General features: G+C 40.5%; 1 protein-coding gene across 1 annotated transcript in view; it reads right to left on the reverse strand.

Annotated features, from left to right (window-relative positions):
* LOC137422043 (calretinin-like) overlaps positions 1-19,168 on the reverse strand; it is a 169,263-nt gene that overhangs the window by 34,810 nt on the left and 115,285 nt on the right. Inside the window, exons 6-7 of the mRNA XM_068108734.2 lie at positions 18,574-18,651; positions 8,226-8,281 (exon numbers count right to left, since the gene is read on the reverse strand). Of these exons, the coding sequence (XP_067964835.1) occupies positions 8,226-8,281; positions 18,574-18,651 (134 nt within the window). The remainder of the gene's footprint in view (positions 1-8,225; positions 8,282-18,573; positions 18,652-19,168) is intronic.

Raw genomic sequence — 19,168 nt, forward strand, 5'->3', positions numbered from 1 at the left:
AGACGGAGAATAAGAGCGAGACGGAGAATAAGAGCGAGACGGAGAATAAGAGCGAGACGGAGAATAAGAGCGAGACGGAGAATAAGATGAGACGGAGAATAAGATGAGACGGAGAATAAGAGTGAGACGGAGAATAAGAGCGAGACGGAGAATACGAGCGAGACGGAGAATAAGAGTGAGACGGAGAATAAGAGTGAGACGGAGAATAAGAGTGAGACGGAGAATAAGAGGAGACGGAGAATAAGATGAGACGGAGAATAAGATGAGACGGAGAATAAGAGTGAGACGGAGAATAAGAGTGAGACGGAGAATAAGAGCGAGACGGAGAATAAGAGCGAGACGGAGAATAAGAGCGAGACGGAGAATAAGAGCGAGACGGAGAATAAGAGCGAGACGGAGAATAAGAGCGAGACGGAGAATAAGAGCGAGACGGAGAATAAGAGCGAGACGGAGAATAAGAGCGAGACGGAGAATAAGAGCGAGACGGAGAATAAGAGCGAGACGGAGAATAAGAGCGAGACGGAGAATAAGAGGGAGACGGAGAATAGGAGCGAGACGGAGAATAAGAGAGAGACGGAGAATAAGAGCGAGACGGAGAATAGGAGCGAGACGGAGAATAAGAGCGAGACGGAGAATAAGAGCGAGACGGAGAATAAGAGCGAGACGGAGAATAAGAGCGAGGCGGAGAATAAGAGCGAGACGGAGAATAAGAGCGAGACGGAGAATAAGAGCGAGACGGAGAATAAGAGCGAGACGGAGCATAAGAGTGAGACGGAGAATAAGAGTGAGACGGAGAATAAGAGTGAGACGGAGAATAAGAGTGAGATGTGCCGCATTTTTGAAGAGCATTTTCACCGGTTAATAAAACGAGACACAGTGGCCAAACTTATCAAGCGCTTTGAAACCACTGGTTCAGTTAAAGACTTGTATAGTTGGTAAGACCTGGAAGACCAAGGTGTATCTGCACCGAAGAAAACAAACAGGTTGTTGAAGCTGCTTTTAGCCGAAGTCCAAAAAAGTCTACCAGGTGAGCTAAACAAGAATTTGGCATTTCAAGAACATCCATTCTAGTCTAGGGCGATTAGTAATTTCGTGTTTTTTGTTTGTTAAAATTGATTTAGCAATGGATTCTGCTTCAGAATATTATAGAGATGTAAAAAAAATAGGGTTCCATTTTTTCTTTTACGTCTAATAGGTAGTAATTCGAAGAAATCCAAGATGGCCGCCATAAAATTTGGAAAATACACTTTTGTGCATATCTTTGTATCTAGATATCATATAAACATGAATAATATGTCCTTTTATATGTTTTCAGACCCAAGGAAGCCATATCTGCCATTGTTTTTACAGAAAAATGCAAGGAAATTAAAATAGTGGGCAATATACCAGCCAAAATGGAGACGGCCGTCGTGAAATCGGATCGTATAATTTCCCAATTAGAATCGATTCAATAAACAATCTTCACTGATAACATTTATTTTGAATACACACACACGCACACGCACACACACACACACACACACACACGCACACACATACACACACACCTAAACATAAACGATGAATGAACATAAACGATCACATAAACGAATGCCTCATTCATCCTCATCCATATCTATCACACGCGGTTCATTGATGTTTGCTTTGTTGTTACAACTGTAACCCACACACCCACAAACTTCAGTACAAGGAATATTGTTATTGCGACAGCTACATCTTCCCATACACCCTTTCTTGCACCCACAGTTCACGAGATTCATTATTGCTTCTGGGGCTGGAGGATTCAGGCATCGACTTGGGGCATAAACCCCATCATCCGAAAGTAACTGCCAACCATACTCGACAGGTGATGGAAGGGACGGATGGCTTTCTGCTGCCTTTCTCCATATCATTGCGATATAATGTGCTCGCTGAACGTGTAACTTTAGCGAACCAGTGGTAGGTGGAAGACTCTCTCCCTCAGCAGCACGGTTGGAGAATAAGAACCAGCGAAGCTCGTTTACTTTCGTGTGAACTTTAGACTTGTACAGCAGACAGACGAAGCGTTCCAGCTGGGAACACACTTCTGGTGACGGATCAGTTTGTCCCAAAGACTCCAGAGCCTCCCATATCTTGTTGTCACATGTCATGAAGACCTTAAAGCACCAGTCCTTGCTCCTGCCAGCGAACCTTCCAGACATGTCACTTCCCGTGAATGCGTGGAATCCAAGTATTGCAGACGCACGTTTCTCTCCTAGCATGCCATGAATAGGTTGGACTGCAATGCTCCTCCTCAACTTTCCCTTCCCAGTGAGAAACCTCGTAGCAGGTGGTAGATCGTGAAATCTCTGAATCAGTAGGAGGAAGATATCGGTATCTGGCGAATCAATGATAACTTCTGCATCTTTGTCGACTGTGAGAGCATGCAGAATTAAGAGTGTATCGGCCTCTTCTTGGCTGTGCGTGAGTAGACTGTCTGGAACTTCAGTGTTGCCCGTGGTCTTAGTTCCTGATGTCACCATGAACTTCTTCAACTTGTTTGGATGAGCCTTGCTGTAAGATAGACACTTCACAGCCAAGTACTCTGTAAGCTCTGCCTTGGTCTTCACATTGGAAAGGAAATCTTTGAGTGAAATCTTCTGGATCAATGTACTATCCCTGACGTGATAGTATGTTGATTTCCCCTTTGTCCTCTTTAGGCGCATTTTGTCTTTCAGTGAGTTATCGATGTATCGGTCGAATACCAACCTCACGTCATCATAATGCACGGCAATATTTTCGAGGCGTTCAATGAACGATTGAGCAAAGTCACTGCATGTAATCATTTGTTCTGTTTTGGAGATCCCGTTAACAAGAGCCATGCCATCAATGATTATCACTCTATGGCGAGAAGTAGTCTCGTTTTCATTGATCACTCCTGATCTTGTGGTTGTGTCTGGGTTTTGGCTGATCTGAGAGGGTTCCTGCAAATTTTGGCTTGAGATTTCATAGTCAGTTGATGGGTCATTAGTTTCTTCCCCAGCGTGTGCTGCTGCATCATTCAAAGCGGCAATTCCCGCGTCTTGATGCTCATTGATTTCTGTCGAAATAGGTTCTCCTGGTGGATCATGTACATCCTGCTCTTCAGGCTCAGCCAGATGCTCAAGTTGACGAAGGATTTTTGCCTTGTCGTATGCCAACAAGAGGGATCCATCAGATGCAAATAAAGAACGTGGAACGATGCCAAATTCATAGGTGCCAATACATTCTTTCAGGTCGAGCTCTGGTCGGCTCCGTGAGATAACGATGAACCTCTGCAACAATCCTCGCTCTTCTTTGACTTTGATCAGCTTGTCGCCCGATCTCACTTCTGTTGTGGCATTCGAACTCTTGAATGTTCGAAGTTTTCTTTTCGTCATTTTGTCCCACACAGAAAGTTTTCCCTCAGCTAAACGATCTGTGGCAAATTGCTGGAACATCTGTTGTCCGATCTCGTCGCGCTCTAAGATGTCGCTGGACACTTTTTCATTCATGACTTCTTTGGTGAGCAGGTTGTAGACCTCGTCTACTTCCTCTTCCATAAATGGATCGCCATGTTCACGGAACACCCTAGAAAGCTTGGAGGCATGGCTCATCACCCGGGAAAGCTTTCCCCCCGTGATTTCGTGGTGTTGTTTTCTGCTCTGGTTTTCACCAAGACCATATCCCTCCGCAAACTCGTGCAGTGACTTTGACAGCTCAGGTGCAATGAGGAAGAACTTGTCAAGCGCCTTCTCATTTTGAGTTATCCCTACGATTCCTCCAATCACCTTCAGTGTACGGTTTTCTTGCTCAATGCCATGGTCTGGGGCTATTGATGTGAAGCCTGCCAATCCTTTTGTCACACAGAAGTTCCCTTTCATGAATTCCCTCCACAGTTCTGGGTGCTGCTTTTCAGTCTCCTGCATTGTTGAAATGTAGAGAGGGAGCAACCGAGCATAGTTTAGATGATCGTGAGCGAAGAAGTACTTCGTGAGAGACTCGATGCTCTCCATATGCAGCAGCAGATCACGTTGTCTTGTACTTCTAATGAACAGAAGGATAGTCTCAAACTGTTTCATGTAGTTCAGGATGAAGCGCTGTATCTTGTTTGTGCTGACCTCAAATTGTTCCAGTTTTTTGGTCATATCTCTGGACTCCATCATGGCCAATGTTTTTTTGAGAATGTCGCATAGATTCTTCTCTGGCTCCATGCTCCCGCTGATGTCTCTCTGATATGCCTCTCCCAGACGAACAGATGACTCGTTCAGATAGGCCCTTTCTTCAGGTTCCATTGCCAGGAATCTCTGGAAGTACAGGTTGTACAAAGCGATCAGTGTTACCATGTGTGCCTCCAGAGCTCGATACAAGTGCCTCCCATTTAGTATTTGGCTCACTGTGGTTGGCGAGAAAAGTCCAGCCTCGACCCATGCCTGATCAATTCCACTCCCTTCCACGTATTTTCCTAATGCAGCTAAGGCCCAAAACACAACATGTAGCTCACCAGGTCGGAAGAGGAATTGCTTCCTGATGTCCTCGCGTTCCACCCACAGCTTCATCGCCAGGTCGTATAGCTGCAAATCGAGAGTCATGACTGTGATTGCCTCACTCCCCATAACACGAGTTGTGATGTTGTGAGCTCTCATCAGACCCGTGTACAGTGTATCATAGTCTGTAGGAGGCGACCTTATCAACGGAGGAACGAGAGCAACATTGGTCTTCTCACTGGACGAAGATAGCAAGGAATTGAAGGCTCCCCACGTCCCCGGAGCTGTGAGTTTGACGTCAACTTCTCCTTCTTCCTCGAAGTTCAGGCATCCAATCATCCAGGTCATATCGGTTTTCTTGTTCTTGTCTGTCTCGGGTTTTGATGTGAGCAGCTTGCAGTCGCTCTTTCTCTTCTCGGGTGCTGGCTTCTTGCAGGTCAACGTTTTACAGCCAACTGCATCATGTATCGTTTGAGCTTTTGATGACCGGTCAAGTTCAATTGGTGGTATCATGGGTGATTTCTCCGGTGATACAGGCTGGTAGATCGCAATTGCTGTACCATGAAGGGTATTCATCCCGCAAGGAGTTGACTCTAGAAAATCGATGTTGTCCATGGCAAACCAGACGAACGTGTCCTGAACCAACCATGGTGGTAGACAGATGCCTCCGGTGGACTCCATTTGCTTCAGTACGGAGTTGGAAATGCTGGTCTCAATCTCCATGACCTTTTTGTAGGAGATGGCGAGGTCCAGATGTGCAAGTTTCTCTACAAGCGCCTTGGATCGTGTGTTTTTGTGTATGTCGAGAGCTAAGCCCACACTCAATGGAGTTTCAAATCGTTGTTTGAATGATCCATCCTCGCTTCTTGGTTCGTACGATACCTGTCGGTCAGATTTATAAGCACCGACAAAGTGCTGCGCCAACAATGATGCACTCACACCAATGGAGTCCTCCCTGTTGCTATTTCCTACTTTCCTTGTTCCCATGACTGCATGCTTGCAGAAGATGTTGAGCATCGGGGGTGGCTTGTAATCAGCAAAGGTTCCATTAAATTTCCATGCTGGGGAAGATGCGATGTCTTTCCTCAATATTTTCGCAGCTCGCAAAAGTACTTTAAAATCGTCTTTGATGCTGTCTGCTGTAATTGTGCTTGATATCATGTGGTCTTTGAGCTTTGTGGAAAGAATCTGCTCTGGCTTTGTTTTGTTTGAGGGCCGGCTGAAATGAACATCGGCAATGTTGTCTGGGATCAATTGTTTCAGGTATGGCTTATAACTATGGTTGTCTGAGACCGGAAAGTCGTGCTCCTTAAGTAAATTGACATAGGTTACATGAATTTCATTCATATTCAGCACAGCATTTTCAGTAGTATCATTCAACGCAGTTTCAACAATTTCAATGAGTTCAAGGTCTGATAACACCTGACCAAAGTTAACATTGGTTGTTTCTGTTTGTTTTTCCGTCTTAACTATAGCACGTTTGGCCTTAACTACACATGGTAAATGATATTTCATGTCCTCAGCCATTGCTTGCAATGGGTCAGGCGAACTTATGACACTGTTCAGTCTCACTTTCAGATTGTCATTACTTGTTTCTTGGCCAATGTTTCTGATCTGGAGTCCCATGTTCTTTGTTGACACATTGTGTAGTTCACTTCCTCTGTCTTCCTGGCATATGACACATCTGAGCGCGTCAAATGTCTGTTCTCGGGAACACCTTCTGGATGTTGACGTGCTTTCCCCTAGATCACTAGAACTTGGTCGTCCTCTCTTTTTCAGTCGGATTTCTGCGGCACTGCCTGATGTTGTTCCTTTCTCAAACCTAGCCTTTGCTCGATCAATGTGCATCTTATTGGTAACATCTTTGTAACAAGCTTTATGGTAGCGGAGACCTTTTGCGAGCAATTCTTCAGCAGAGGAATATTGCAAACGTCTATTCAATGATGCAAACTTTGTTTCACCATACGTGTACTGTTCCTCAGCACCTGCCATCAGTTTCTCGACAGAGGAGAGTTTTGGTTTCGTTACAAAGGTTGTATAGTCTGTTTGCCCTATGGCCATTTGGCATACAAAACAAAGTCCGAAATCTACTGACTTCTCAATCTTCCTGGGTGGTGAGTCACTCATCTTGAAGGTAGGTGTAATTTTCTAGACACTCTTGAACTGTCGTCGGTCCTGCAAAGATAGATACTACTATTCAGATTCACATTTCGTCAACACAGTCAAAACCAGACCTTAACTAGATGGTGGAAACTTAATTAACCGATTTCATGCCGGCCGACCCCACTTTGGCTGGTATATGTCCACTATTTTATTTTCCTTGCATTTTTCTGTAAAAACAATGGCAGAAATGGCTTCCTTGGGTCTGAAAACATATAAAAGGACATATTATTCATGTTTATATGATATCTAGATACAAAGATATGCACAAAAGTGTATTTTCCAAATTTTATGGCGGCCATCTTGGATTTCTTCGAATTACTACCTATTAGACGTAAAAGAAAAAATGGAACCCTATTTTTTTTACATCTCTATAATATTCTGAAGCAGAATCCATTGCTAAATCAATTTTAACAAACAAAAAACACAAACAATATTGTTATGACATATGGGCCTGCACTATTCAGAGGATACTTCACGAGCTCAACTTGAAACCAGATCATCCTCATTTGCTCCAGGCTCTGACTGAAGACGATATAGATCGGCGAGTGGAGTTTTGCGAAGTTTTTAGACAAAAATGTGTAGAGGATGACACCTTTCCTGAAAAAACATTTTGGAGTGATGAAGCAACTTTTAAGTTGAGTGACCATGTCAATCGGCACAACACTGTTTATTGGGCAAGTGAAAATCCACACGTTGAAATTGAAAAGGATGTCAACACCCCAGGTGTCACCGTTTGGGTTGGGATTTGTGCTTCTGGTCTCGTGGGCCCGTTCTTTTTTTGACCAAACAGTGACAGGTGAGAGTTATGTGGCCATGCTGAACAACGAATTTCTTACAGCTGTAGCTAGCTGGCCGAATATTGACGAAATGTGGTTCCAGCATGATGGGGCACCAGCCCATTACAGTATCGTTGCGTACAATTGGTTGGATGAACATTTCCCTCAGCGGTTGATTGGTCGCCGTGGACAAGTTGAGTACCTGCCATGGACAAGTTGAGTACCTGCCCGATCACCAGATCTTACTCCACCGGATTTGCTCCTCTGGAGCACTCTAGAGAATGCGGTTTACACTCAGAAACCCCGGACAATTGAGCAACTTAAACAGAAAATTGTTGTTACTTGTGCACAAATGACTTTGGATTTATGTTGGAAGGTTATGCTACTCTGTGGTGAAAACAATTATTGATAAATGCGTCAATGAGAATGGGCAGCACTTTGCACAATTTTTGTAACAGCCTCTGGTTTGTTGTGTCTAAATATTATGTTCTGCACATACATTGCATACATATATTATGTTCTGCACATACATTGCATACATATATTATGTTCTGCTAATAAAAAATTTACGCTTAAATGAGGATTCTCTGACTGCCCTATTACTTCTGGGCAACCCTGTATATGCACATATAAACACATAAACACATACACACACACACACACACACACACACACACACACACACACACACACACACACACACACACACACACACACACACGGCTTTTAAGTGTTTTTCTCCTGGGGAACTCTCCTTAATGATAAGGTATTTGTTTCATGACAAAAAATACATTTTAATTCTCCCAACTTTGATATCACTCACCTGGCCATTTCGGAAAGACCAAGCTTGCCATCTTGATTGGTATCAAACATTCTCAACTGCAACAAACAGTTTAATGTCACGATGAATACAGTTAAAATGGAATTCATTGATGTATCATTAATGTGTTTGTATTACCTTGTATGAAGGCCCTAATCCCTTATTTAAATGGTCATGTTGGTACGCATGAGATACATATGTCAACTAACCATTAATTTTTTGGTTTTCCAGTCATAATTTTTTTCTTTTAATTATCCAAACCATGATGACGTAATAGTTTTGCTAATCTACATTGCAAGGAAGTTTCATTTATTTAGTCGATGTTTATGAAGCAAAAATATCCTTTTTTTTTGGCTGTTCCCTCTAAATTCTTTCACTTCTTTGAACTCCAAAAATTATCCACACGAACAATATTTAACCTGTCCTGATAATTGTTTTTGCATATGGGCTTTAGCGGCATGACAATGCATCATTGAATACTGCTGTGTCAGTTAGGTAAAGGATTCCGAACAACGTTTAACAATGGCCACTCTAAAGGCCGCAATGAAATGCACTGAAAACACTACGGGACCACTTGGAATTCAACCCAAGGAACACAACCGCAATCCACGAGGAAACATGCAATTGCTTTGAAGGAGCAATGTTATGTTGGACATTTACCACTATTTAGCACTATATATAGATAGCAATGACACCTTATTAGAAATTGAATAAAAAATTTTTGGGTGTTTGGAGCTATCATCGGTGATTTTTTTTAGTTGTTGTTGTTTGTATACAAGATCGAGGCTCGTGTAAGAGCTAACATTAATCACAAAAAGACAAACCGACACATAAAACATAAGATAAAGGGAGCCGGAGGCAAGATGGGGAGATAGAGAGAAGCACACAAGTACAACATTTGAGACTGCAGGGACATCGGGAGATCTGTGGGAGGGAGGGGGCTTGGGGGGAGGAGGCATGGGAGAGGGGGGAGGGTGGGAGAGGTTAAAAAAAAAAAACACATGGACACAGCTAGGACTTCCAGGAAAGAAATTGGAATTTCAAAAAAATGGATCTGGGGTGAATTAACGGGGGTAGTACAGATGAAGGTTTTGGATGGGTGAAGACAAGACATGGTGGTGAACAGCTGTTTTAAAGACCTGGAAGGAGGAGTGTGATTGAGAGAGTGAGGGAGTTTGTTCCAGAGATGGGAGAAAAGAGGAATGAAGGTGAGCAGAGAGTCTTGATTTTGGCAGTTTAACCATAAGAGGGTTGCGATGGGTAGCATTTTATTCCCCATGACAATAACATCTGAGCTACAGGAACACAAATTCGACAAAACAGCACAAAAAGGCATCGTTTACAGGTTTTTTTTCTGTTGCTTACGCACATTTATTCAAACTAATGGCACAGTTTTCAAAACTGTTAACACAAAACTCAAAACCACCAACTCTATTTACAAAAGCTCGTTAGACATGCAAAACTCCAAACTTATGCCCAGTTTTATTGACACATTTTTCAAAAAACAACAACACAAACTTGCATCAAAGGAAATACTTTCAATGAAATGACGAGAGGTCATTAATTTAATAATCAAAACAAGATTAAATAATATCATCACGACTAAATAACTAAAACATACAGTATATCCTTCTGTCAAAATAGATTTTACGTTGCTGTACTTAGAACGGGAAAAGAAAGAAAATACGGTTCTCTGTGCGGATGTTACGGATTCGTCACTTCCGTTGTTGTGGTTTTCATCCACTGTAAATATTTTTGATTCCATGTACTATTATTGTTGTCGTTTAAGGGAGATGGAGGTTACTATTTTCAAAAGGTAAAAAAGTCAATGTTTTAAATGAAACCGGAACCGGACAACGATGAAGAGGAAGAGGAGGAGGAGAAGGCGGAGCGAGTGAGTCGGGGAAGAAGCCTAGCTGCTTCGAGGTCTGGAGCAAACGTTGACGAACGAAGGTCACTAGCGAACTTCGGGTTTCCCAGGAAAGGGATTCTTGCGACAGAGTTGTTATCGCTGTGACAGATCAACCTGCGTGTCAGGTTTTGGCGGTTGATTCCGAGGAGAATCATCGTCGTGCCATTATGCCTCGAGAACGGGCCGTCGGCCATTCTGACTCGCACGCTTTGCGCATCGCGCAAGGTTTTTCGCTTTGCTTCAACCATTTTCACCACATCCAGACGTTTATCTGGTGTGTGTGTGTGTGTGTGTGTAACTTGGATTTTGAAGGTAAACCTGTGGTTCGCCGGTTTTGAGCCGTGAAACGTCCATACCCGAGGGTGTGATTTCCCAGTCGCCTGGAGGGCGCCTTTGGATTTCCCCATTGCCTTGAGGGCACCTTTGCGCAGCTTTGGCCGCGTGACTGTGACTGTCACCCGAATGGGATTCTGGTCTCGATTGGACATCGTTCTGACGATCGCTGGAGCGGATCGACTTGGGCTTGATGCTGGAATAGAGACATTGGGGAATATTCTTCTTTTCGCTCACTTGGAGCACAGTGAGTTATATTGTACGAACCTGATGGTACCATCATAGGAAATATATATTGATTGTACAAGTGATTACTATTGTTGTTGTACTGTTATTCTTGTGTGATCTTAATACAATATTTGTTTGTGGGTAACAATTGGTGTGGCTTCACCATTCATCTTTGACATACAGAATAACACATTTTTCTGCCGTGACTCCCCTCGGGGCTCGGAGGTACACCGTGACCGGGGGTCGGGGAGGAGCACGTAACAGCGGAATACTCAGTTTATGTTTGCCACATGGACCTTTTTAGATTTGCTTGAACCACAGACTCAGCTTCTCTCATGGTCAAACCTGTTTATGATGTGGTCAACTATTGTTGCCCTTATTTCATTAGAAACAGCAGACAGCCTAGTTCTAACAGAATGTTCTTGACCCCTTCCTCGGCTTCGACCCTGACCATGCCCAGTTCGGCAAGCAACACCCGACCACGACCACAACCGCGACTACCTCGCTGTCGAACTGCTTGCTCCATGTTTTCACACACTGCTTTGGTTTTGTACAATCGGCTTTCAAAACAGTGCTGACATGAATAGCAATTTAGTATCACCTGGTTTACACATAGATAAAGCAATTATCGATAATGAGCAGTGTGCGTTTCGAAAAAAATTAGAGGTTTGCTGAAAGGACAATAAAATGAGAAACATGCTTTTAACTTAAGGATTGTAATTTCATAAATTGAAAAGGAGACTTAAAATTTCATTTTTTTATGTAAACAAATGAAACTGTATCAAGAGTTTTGCAAAACTTGGATGTTTGCATTAAAGTATTATATGGTGTGTTAAGAGTTTTTTAAAACATGCGAGAGGTTTCATAAAATGTGTGTCAGCAATATAAAAAAATTGTAACATGGAAAATTGGACGAAAAGTTATGAATATCCATAATATTATTTTACTGTCCCAATACTTTTGTGAATAAGGTATACCTTCATGCATGCAAACATACATACATACATACATGCATACATACATACATACATACATACATGCATGCATACTAAACTGCTGTTTTGCATCACTATATGAAAAAGAACAAATATAGATACAACGCTGAATATAAAAAAGACGAGAACTGTATACGTACAGTATCTAACTGAACTGAATATAATGCCTGGACATGGGCTTTATTGAAATAGATAACTAAGCAAGTGTTGATGTATAGATAATTATAAATATATTATTATAAATAACTAAGAATATGTTTATATATCGATAATTCTAGATGATTATAAATAACTAAGAATATGTTTATATATAGTGAATTATAAATGATTACAAATGACTGTGAATGTGTTTATATATCGCTCATTATAAATAGATGATTATAAACAAGCATTCTGAGTATTGCGCTGCAATACATGGCCCCTACCGGCAGTCTGTCGTCCGGAAAACTGTTGGGGAAATTACCAAAGTTCAAAGTGCCATAACTTTGTCAAAAATGATCGAAACGCCGTGAAGTTCAAACATGATCTGTAACTTATCATGAGGAAACCATGTACCAAGTTTTAAAACATTAGCATTAAGAGTTTAGGAAAAAAAAGTCCGGAAAACTGTTCTTTGCGTGACGGACTGACAGACTGACGGATGGACTGACGGATGGACTGACGGACTGACGGATTGATGGAAGGATGGCGTGCAAACCTTTAGTCCCCTCCGGTGTACACCGGTAGGGGACTAATAACTAAGAATGTGTTTTTATATCGCACATTAAAAATAAATGGTTATAAATAATCAAGAATGTGTTTATGTATCGATAATTACAAATGGATGATTATAAATAATCAAGAATATGTTTGTGTATCGATAATTATAAATGGATGATTATAACTAACTAAGAATGTGTTTATATATTGCTCATTATAAATAGATGATTAAAAATAACTAGGAAAATGTTTATGGATAGATAATTATAAATGGCTGATTATAAATAATCAAGAATATGTTTATGTATCGATAATTATAAATGGATGATTAGAAATAATCAAGAATATGTTTATGTATCGATAATTATAAATCGATGATTATAAATAATCAAGTATATTGTTACGGTTTTCCGCCGCCCTTCCTACCCTTACCAGGGGGGAGATTGAGCCCATTGTTCTTTCTGGGCCGGCGTAACCGAGACTTGAAACGCCCCTTCCGGGCAAACGCAAGGTAGGGTTTCAGGACAAGTCTCGCACGTACCTAAATACCTGCGCCGCCGCGGAAGCGGGGAATCATGCCTCGTACGAGCCACGTGTAATTTGGGTACACCGAGCGGATTGCGTATCACGTGGTCCGTGCAGTTACCGTTAATATTGGAACCCGATTAGAGCGGTTCTATTCGTACCACGCTTAGTCAATGATGGAAAACACGAGACGGTCGAATAAAGGAAGAACACTATTGAATTCTTATTTACTCTTATATGTACAAGTCGGTAGAAAGCGGACACAGAGCAGAACTTAAGCAGTCTTATATTAAGCCCAGACATGGGCCCGATCACACTCACAAAGGGGGAATGCAGGTAGGATGGTGTTCACTCGCTGCCTTGGTCATCCAGGAACGGCTTCGCCCAGCGTGGCTCTCCACGGTCACAGCACGTCCAGTGAAGATGGCAAGCAGGTGGTGGAAGGGACCCTTGGAGCGCGCCTCTCAGCACAGGTCACAGCAGGCAGGAGAGAAATGTACGCATCTCTCGCCGGCTTGGCGGTTTTCCACAGCGCGTTTAGTTACCGGCGCGCTATCACTCGCGTAACCCAATAGAGGCTTGGCCTCAAGCTCAACCGAGCGCCACTTTGGTACGAGCGCTTATAGCTGGGTTCACGCGCATCTTTTCTCCGAACTCGTAACTCTCATCAATACTCAGTCAAGCGCCTCCCTTCGCAGAACTGCAAGCTCACCTCTCCACAGAAGGACTCCTGGTGGGGGCTTCGTGCAACGGGTTTTATTGCCACACCCTGAGCCCTCTCGAATGTTCCAACCACACCCTGTGACGCATTGCCGCAGCCACTCCCTTTGAGCCCTGATTGGCGGCTCGCGCTTACCGTCAGCCTCTCCGCCGCCCTCATTCGGTCCCTGCTCGATTTGCCAGGCCTGCCTCGTGCTAATTCGCGCCAAAAAGCCAAAGGCAGCATAAGGAGGCGTAAGGTGGCATAAGGCAATGGAGGCGGCATAAGGCAATGAAGGAACCTCCTCTCATTATTCTACTCAATGCAAGACTAACACAGGAAAAGAACTATTCTCACACATACTAAGAAATAACTGAACTATTGCGAGGCTACATGTTGTTGTGTGACTAAACTATGAGGGGGAAATTTAACCTTTATTGTACAAACTCAAAACCGCAACAATATGTTTATGTATCGATAATTATAAATGGATGATTATAACTAACTAAGAATGTGTTTATATATCGCTCATTATAAATAGATGATTATAAATAACTAAGAATGTGTTTATATATCGCTCATTATAAATAGATTATTATAAATAACTAGGAATATGTTTATATATCGCTCATTATAAATGGATGATTATAAATAACTAAGAATGTGTTTATATATCGCTCTTTATAAATAGATGATTATAAATAATCAAGAATGTGTTTATATATCGCTAATTATTAAATATATGATTATAAATAACGAAGAATGTGTTTATATATCGCTCATTATAAATAGATGATTATAAATAATCAAGAATGTGTTTATATATCGCTAATTATTAAATAGATGATTATAAGTAACTAAGAATGTGTTTATATATCGCTAATTATTAAATAGATGATTATAAATAACTAAGAATGTGTTTATATATCGCTCATTATAAATGGATGATTATAAATAATCAAGAATATGTTTATGTATCGATAATTATAAATGGATGATTATAAATAATCAAGAATATGTTTATGTATCGATAATTATAAATGGATGATTATAAATAACTAAGAATGTGTTTATATATCGCTCATTATAAATAGATGATTATAAATAATCAAGAATATGTTTATATATCATCATTATAAATGGATAATTATAAATAACTAAAAATGTGTTTGTATATCGCTCATTATAAATAGATGATTATAAATAATCAAGAATATGTTTATATTTCGCTCATTATAAATAGATGATTATAAATAACTAAAAATGGGTTTATATATCGCACATTATAAATAGATGATTATAAATAACTAAGAATGTGTTTATATATCGCTCATTATAAATGGATGATTACAAATAATCAAGAATATGTTTATGTATCGATAATTACAAATGGATGATTATAAATCATCAAGAATATGTTTATATATCGCTCATTATAAATGGATGATTATAAATAACTAAGAATTTGTTTATATATCTCTCATTATAAATAGATGATTATAAATAATCAAGAATATGTTTATATATCGCTCATTATAAATGGATGATTATAAATAACTGAGAATGTGTTTATATATCGCTCATTATAAATAGATGATTATAAATAATCAAGAATATTGTTGCGGATCTCGCTCCCGGCCTTCTCCCATTATCAAGGGGGGATTAGTCCCCTTGTCTTTGACTGGCCGACGGGACCCGGAACCTGTGACGTCCTTCCCGGACAGCGCAAAATATGGTCGTAGGACTAGAATCACTATTACCTAATTACTCGCGCTGCCCAGAAACGAGGAAATAGGCCCCGCACGAATCACGCGTGCTGAGACGCCGAGCGGTGCGTACACGAGATCCGTGCCGTTAAGTTGGTGAACCCGGTTCTAGCGATCTTATTCGTACCTCGCTTAGCCAATGGAGAAATCACACAGGCGATCGAATTGGGAAGAAAGGAATAACAGGATTTATTTACACTATTCACAATGATTTCAGAAAAGAGGACAGAGTGCAGCCTTAAAAACAGTCTTAACTTAATCCCAGGACAAACGGGCCCGTCTCACACACAGACACACTCACACGGGGCTTGCAGCTGCAGGATGTTCCACGTCCAAAAAAAGTCCGGAAAACTGTTCTTTGCGTGACGGACTGACAGACTGACGGACGGACTGACTGATGGACGGACGGCGTGCAAACCTATAGTCCCCTCCGGTGTACACCGGTAGGGGACTAATAACTAAGAATGTGTTTTTATATCACGCATTATAAATAGATGATTATAAATAATCAAGAATGTGTTTATGTATCGATAATTACAAATGGATGATTATAAATAATCAAGAATATGTTTGTGTATCGATAATTATAAATGGATGGTTATAACTAACTAAGAATGTGTTTAAATATAGCTAATTATAAATGGATTATTAAAAATAACTTTAGGGGTTTGATCCTCTCTCAGCAGGGGATTAGCAGAGCATTTTGCCCTCCCTTAAAGCAGGCGGCCGATGGTCGTCACTCAGAAAAAAATATTTCGTGCACACACACATCCCATGAAGGTGGGACATTCCTATCAGTTTGAATCTCAAAAAGTGTTTTTAAGATGTTTAAAAATATTAAGTTGAAATTTTGATATCAAGATGTTTTCTACCATGAGCCTTATGTTTCCATACATACAAAATAAGTTATATGAACCACAAGTGTAAATTCCTCCGGCCAAAATGCCCCGGTTCCAAATGCCCAAGATAAAAAAGCCCTTGGTATAGGAACTCTGGTCCAAATTCCCCTGGTCCAAATTCCAAGGGTCAAAATTCCAAGGGTCACAATTCCCAGAGCCAAAATTGCAAGGATCTAAATTCCCAGGGCCGAAATTACAAGGATAGGAATTTCAAGGGTTGAAATGCCCATGCTTTAATTACCCCGAGTTGAAAAAACTAGAAAATTCAGCCACCAGACAAAAAAAATTGATAATAATCTTTAAAATTATCATTTGAAAAGAGCATACCACCCACACAAAAAAAACTTCATGAGTGTATGCAAAAAAAAATGAACCACCTTTAGAGGCCATTTTTCCCCACAGAGCAGGGGTTGTCCTGTTTCAGGCACCATGGTCCCCTTTTTGAGGCAATGTTTTGGGGCTGGATGCTCTTCTTGCCTCGAACCCTGTTAGTCGCCTCTTGCGACACACAGGGAATTACCAGTGAACTGGTACTCAATTTGCCGACTTCGGAAGGATGTACAGGCTGAGTCAACCCCCCTGATGTTAATTCAGCGATTGACTGGGATTCAGAACACCAGGATCCTAGGTATCCCAAGCTGGCACCCTAACATCTAAGCCAACACCAGGCTCAATATATTATGATGAAAGGATGAACTGAGTTGTGGGTTGTGAGTGAGTATCACACAATAATTAGTGATCGGTATCCTTTACAGGATCAAGTTGAAAAATACCACACACATAGGAAAGTTTGGGATGTTTCAAGGTTTTAAGTCTGGACTTGTGTTGCAGCTCAACTGAGTTGCTGCATCACTTCTGTTCATCTTCAGTGTGACTGACTTTTACAGTCAAGGCCAAAAAACGTATTTTTATGTCTGCATCCAATCTCAATGACCTTCTCCATCGCAGCAATTGTATCAAAAGGGGCTCAAAGCTTCACCTGGAATTTTGGTTTTATTTCACCCCTTTTAATACCATTTGGAACCTCCTCATGCAATATCAAACATGCGAGTCTACCCTCAGTGGTGAATAAGAGGAAATAACTGAACTGTAAATCACATTCCCTCCTGTTATCCTGCTCTCCCATGAGTGTTGATACCTGAATTTAAAAAATATCTAGATAAAGATGGTGAAAGTTTCAAGAAGTGCTGAAAGTATTTTTTAAACATTTTCTATGGCCCAAAGTAAATGGCTGTTGAGGTATGCGTTAATTATTCTTCTTTAACGGCACAATTATTCCCATGTTCTGTGGAGTTGACCGGGGAAGTTTGACCCAAGTCTTTCACGAATCGGTTGGCCAGGCTTCACATTCGACCAAGGTTAAGGCAGTAATTTGTAATTTGATGAGAGTGCTGGCAATAGCTCACCTACTCTTTGTGAAGAACACCGTGGGTTTAACGTCACCAGGATGACAGTTTATAGCTGAGTCGGGATTCTAACCCAGGCTAGACGGTTTAGAGGCGAGAGTGCGTAAGTCATTCTGTCAGCTCGATAAGGTACGCTTGAAATTATCTAGTAAAACTAATTCCCAGGTACAAATGGGTAGAAAATGGAGAGAAAAAAAAACCTTGGAGTTTTGTTTGTGAAAATCGTTGATATCCACTAAAGGTTCGCGTATGCACGTGACTACGTCTATATGGAATTTAATGTTACATGTGGAACGCATGCTTTGTATGTCCGTGTGAAACATGAAACTTTGCATATACAACAGGGTTAATAGAAATATGCATACTGTATATAAAGTTTGAAAATATTATCGAAAAAATATACATATTTTTTGAAAAAAATAATAATTGGACCTTGAGTGAATGTTTTTTTTAAAGTTTATATTTAATTCTCAAGTTGCCGAGTTCAAGCCCAAGTTTGTGTCATTCCTAAAAGTCAAAATCCATGTACAGGTTCAGCCGATTAGAGACAAGTTCTATATAATTGGTGGGAATCTATAATTGATGCCAACTAATGGTGACAAAAAAAGGAAATTATCACTTTATTCAAGATGACGATGTCTATTTCAGCCCCACCAGACTAACTCAATGACTCATGCTTTATGAGATGTAATCATAAAAGTGTACAACGTCTTCAACTTTCCCCTTGATCAATTAGCACAAGGAGGCAAAACAAAGGATGAGGAAATCAACAGTGAACAGCAAATTGCTCAAAACCTTTTCAATCTTCACACATAAGAAAACAACAATTTTTTTTCTACATTACCATTACGTGGCAAATTAAATGACGTCAGCAACGAAAAAACTCACAGTGGTTTGAGTGTATTCTTCCAGCTTATCCTCATCAAACTCTCTATTTGCCTTTTTCAACAAATCTCGCAGAAAGTCCTGTAGGGTAGAATCCGAGAAAAGTACATTTTTAGCGAGTGTCCTAAAATTACAAATCATTGTGTTAGCAAATGTGATGGAGTGTACAGACAGGAAGCAAGAGAAATAACATCCAGACATTTAATTTCAGGGCCTGCTCTAAAAGTTTAAGGGAGCAAAGCAAATGCATCGTTTGTAAATGAAATCTCGCTCGTTATTCTGTACAATTCAAATTGTGAAATAGTTATTTAGTATAAAGGTAATGTTATCTTAACGATGAATAAATAATTAAATTAAATTAATTTAATTTATTTAAATATATTATAATTTAAATAATTTATTTAAATAATTAAAATAATTAAAACTTAAAAGTTTTTAAAATAGTAAAAAAAAAACCTTGAATGGTGAATAATTTGTATAAAAGGAAAATCTCTTCTCTGAAGATGTAACACTTCCATGGCAATGTTATCTTCAGTGCCTAATATAATTTAGTAATAGATGGTTATCAATCTTGCAGAAGAAATATGAAATTTGTAAG

This window comes from Myxine glutinosa, chromosome 2 (genome assembly GCF_964187855.1).
Source record: "Myxine glutinosa chromosome 2, kmMyxGlut1.1, whole genome shotgun sequence".
Classification (NCBI taxonomy): Eukaryota; Metazoa; Chordata; class Myxini; order Myxiniformes; family Myxinidae; genus Myxine; species Myxine glutinosa.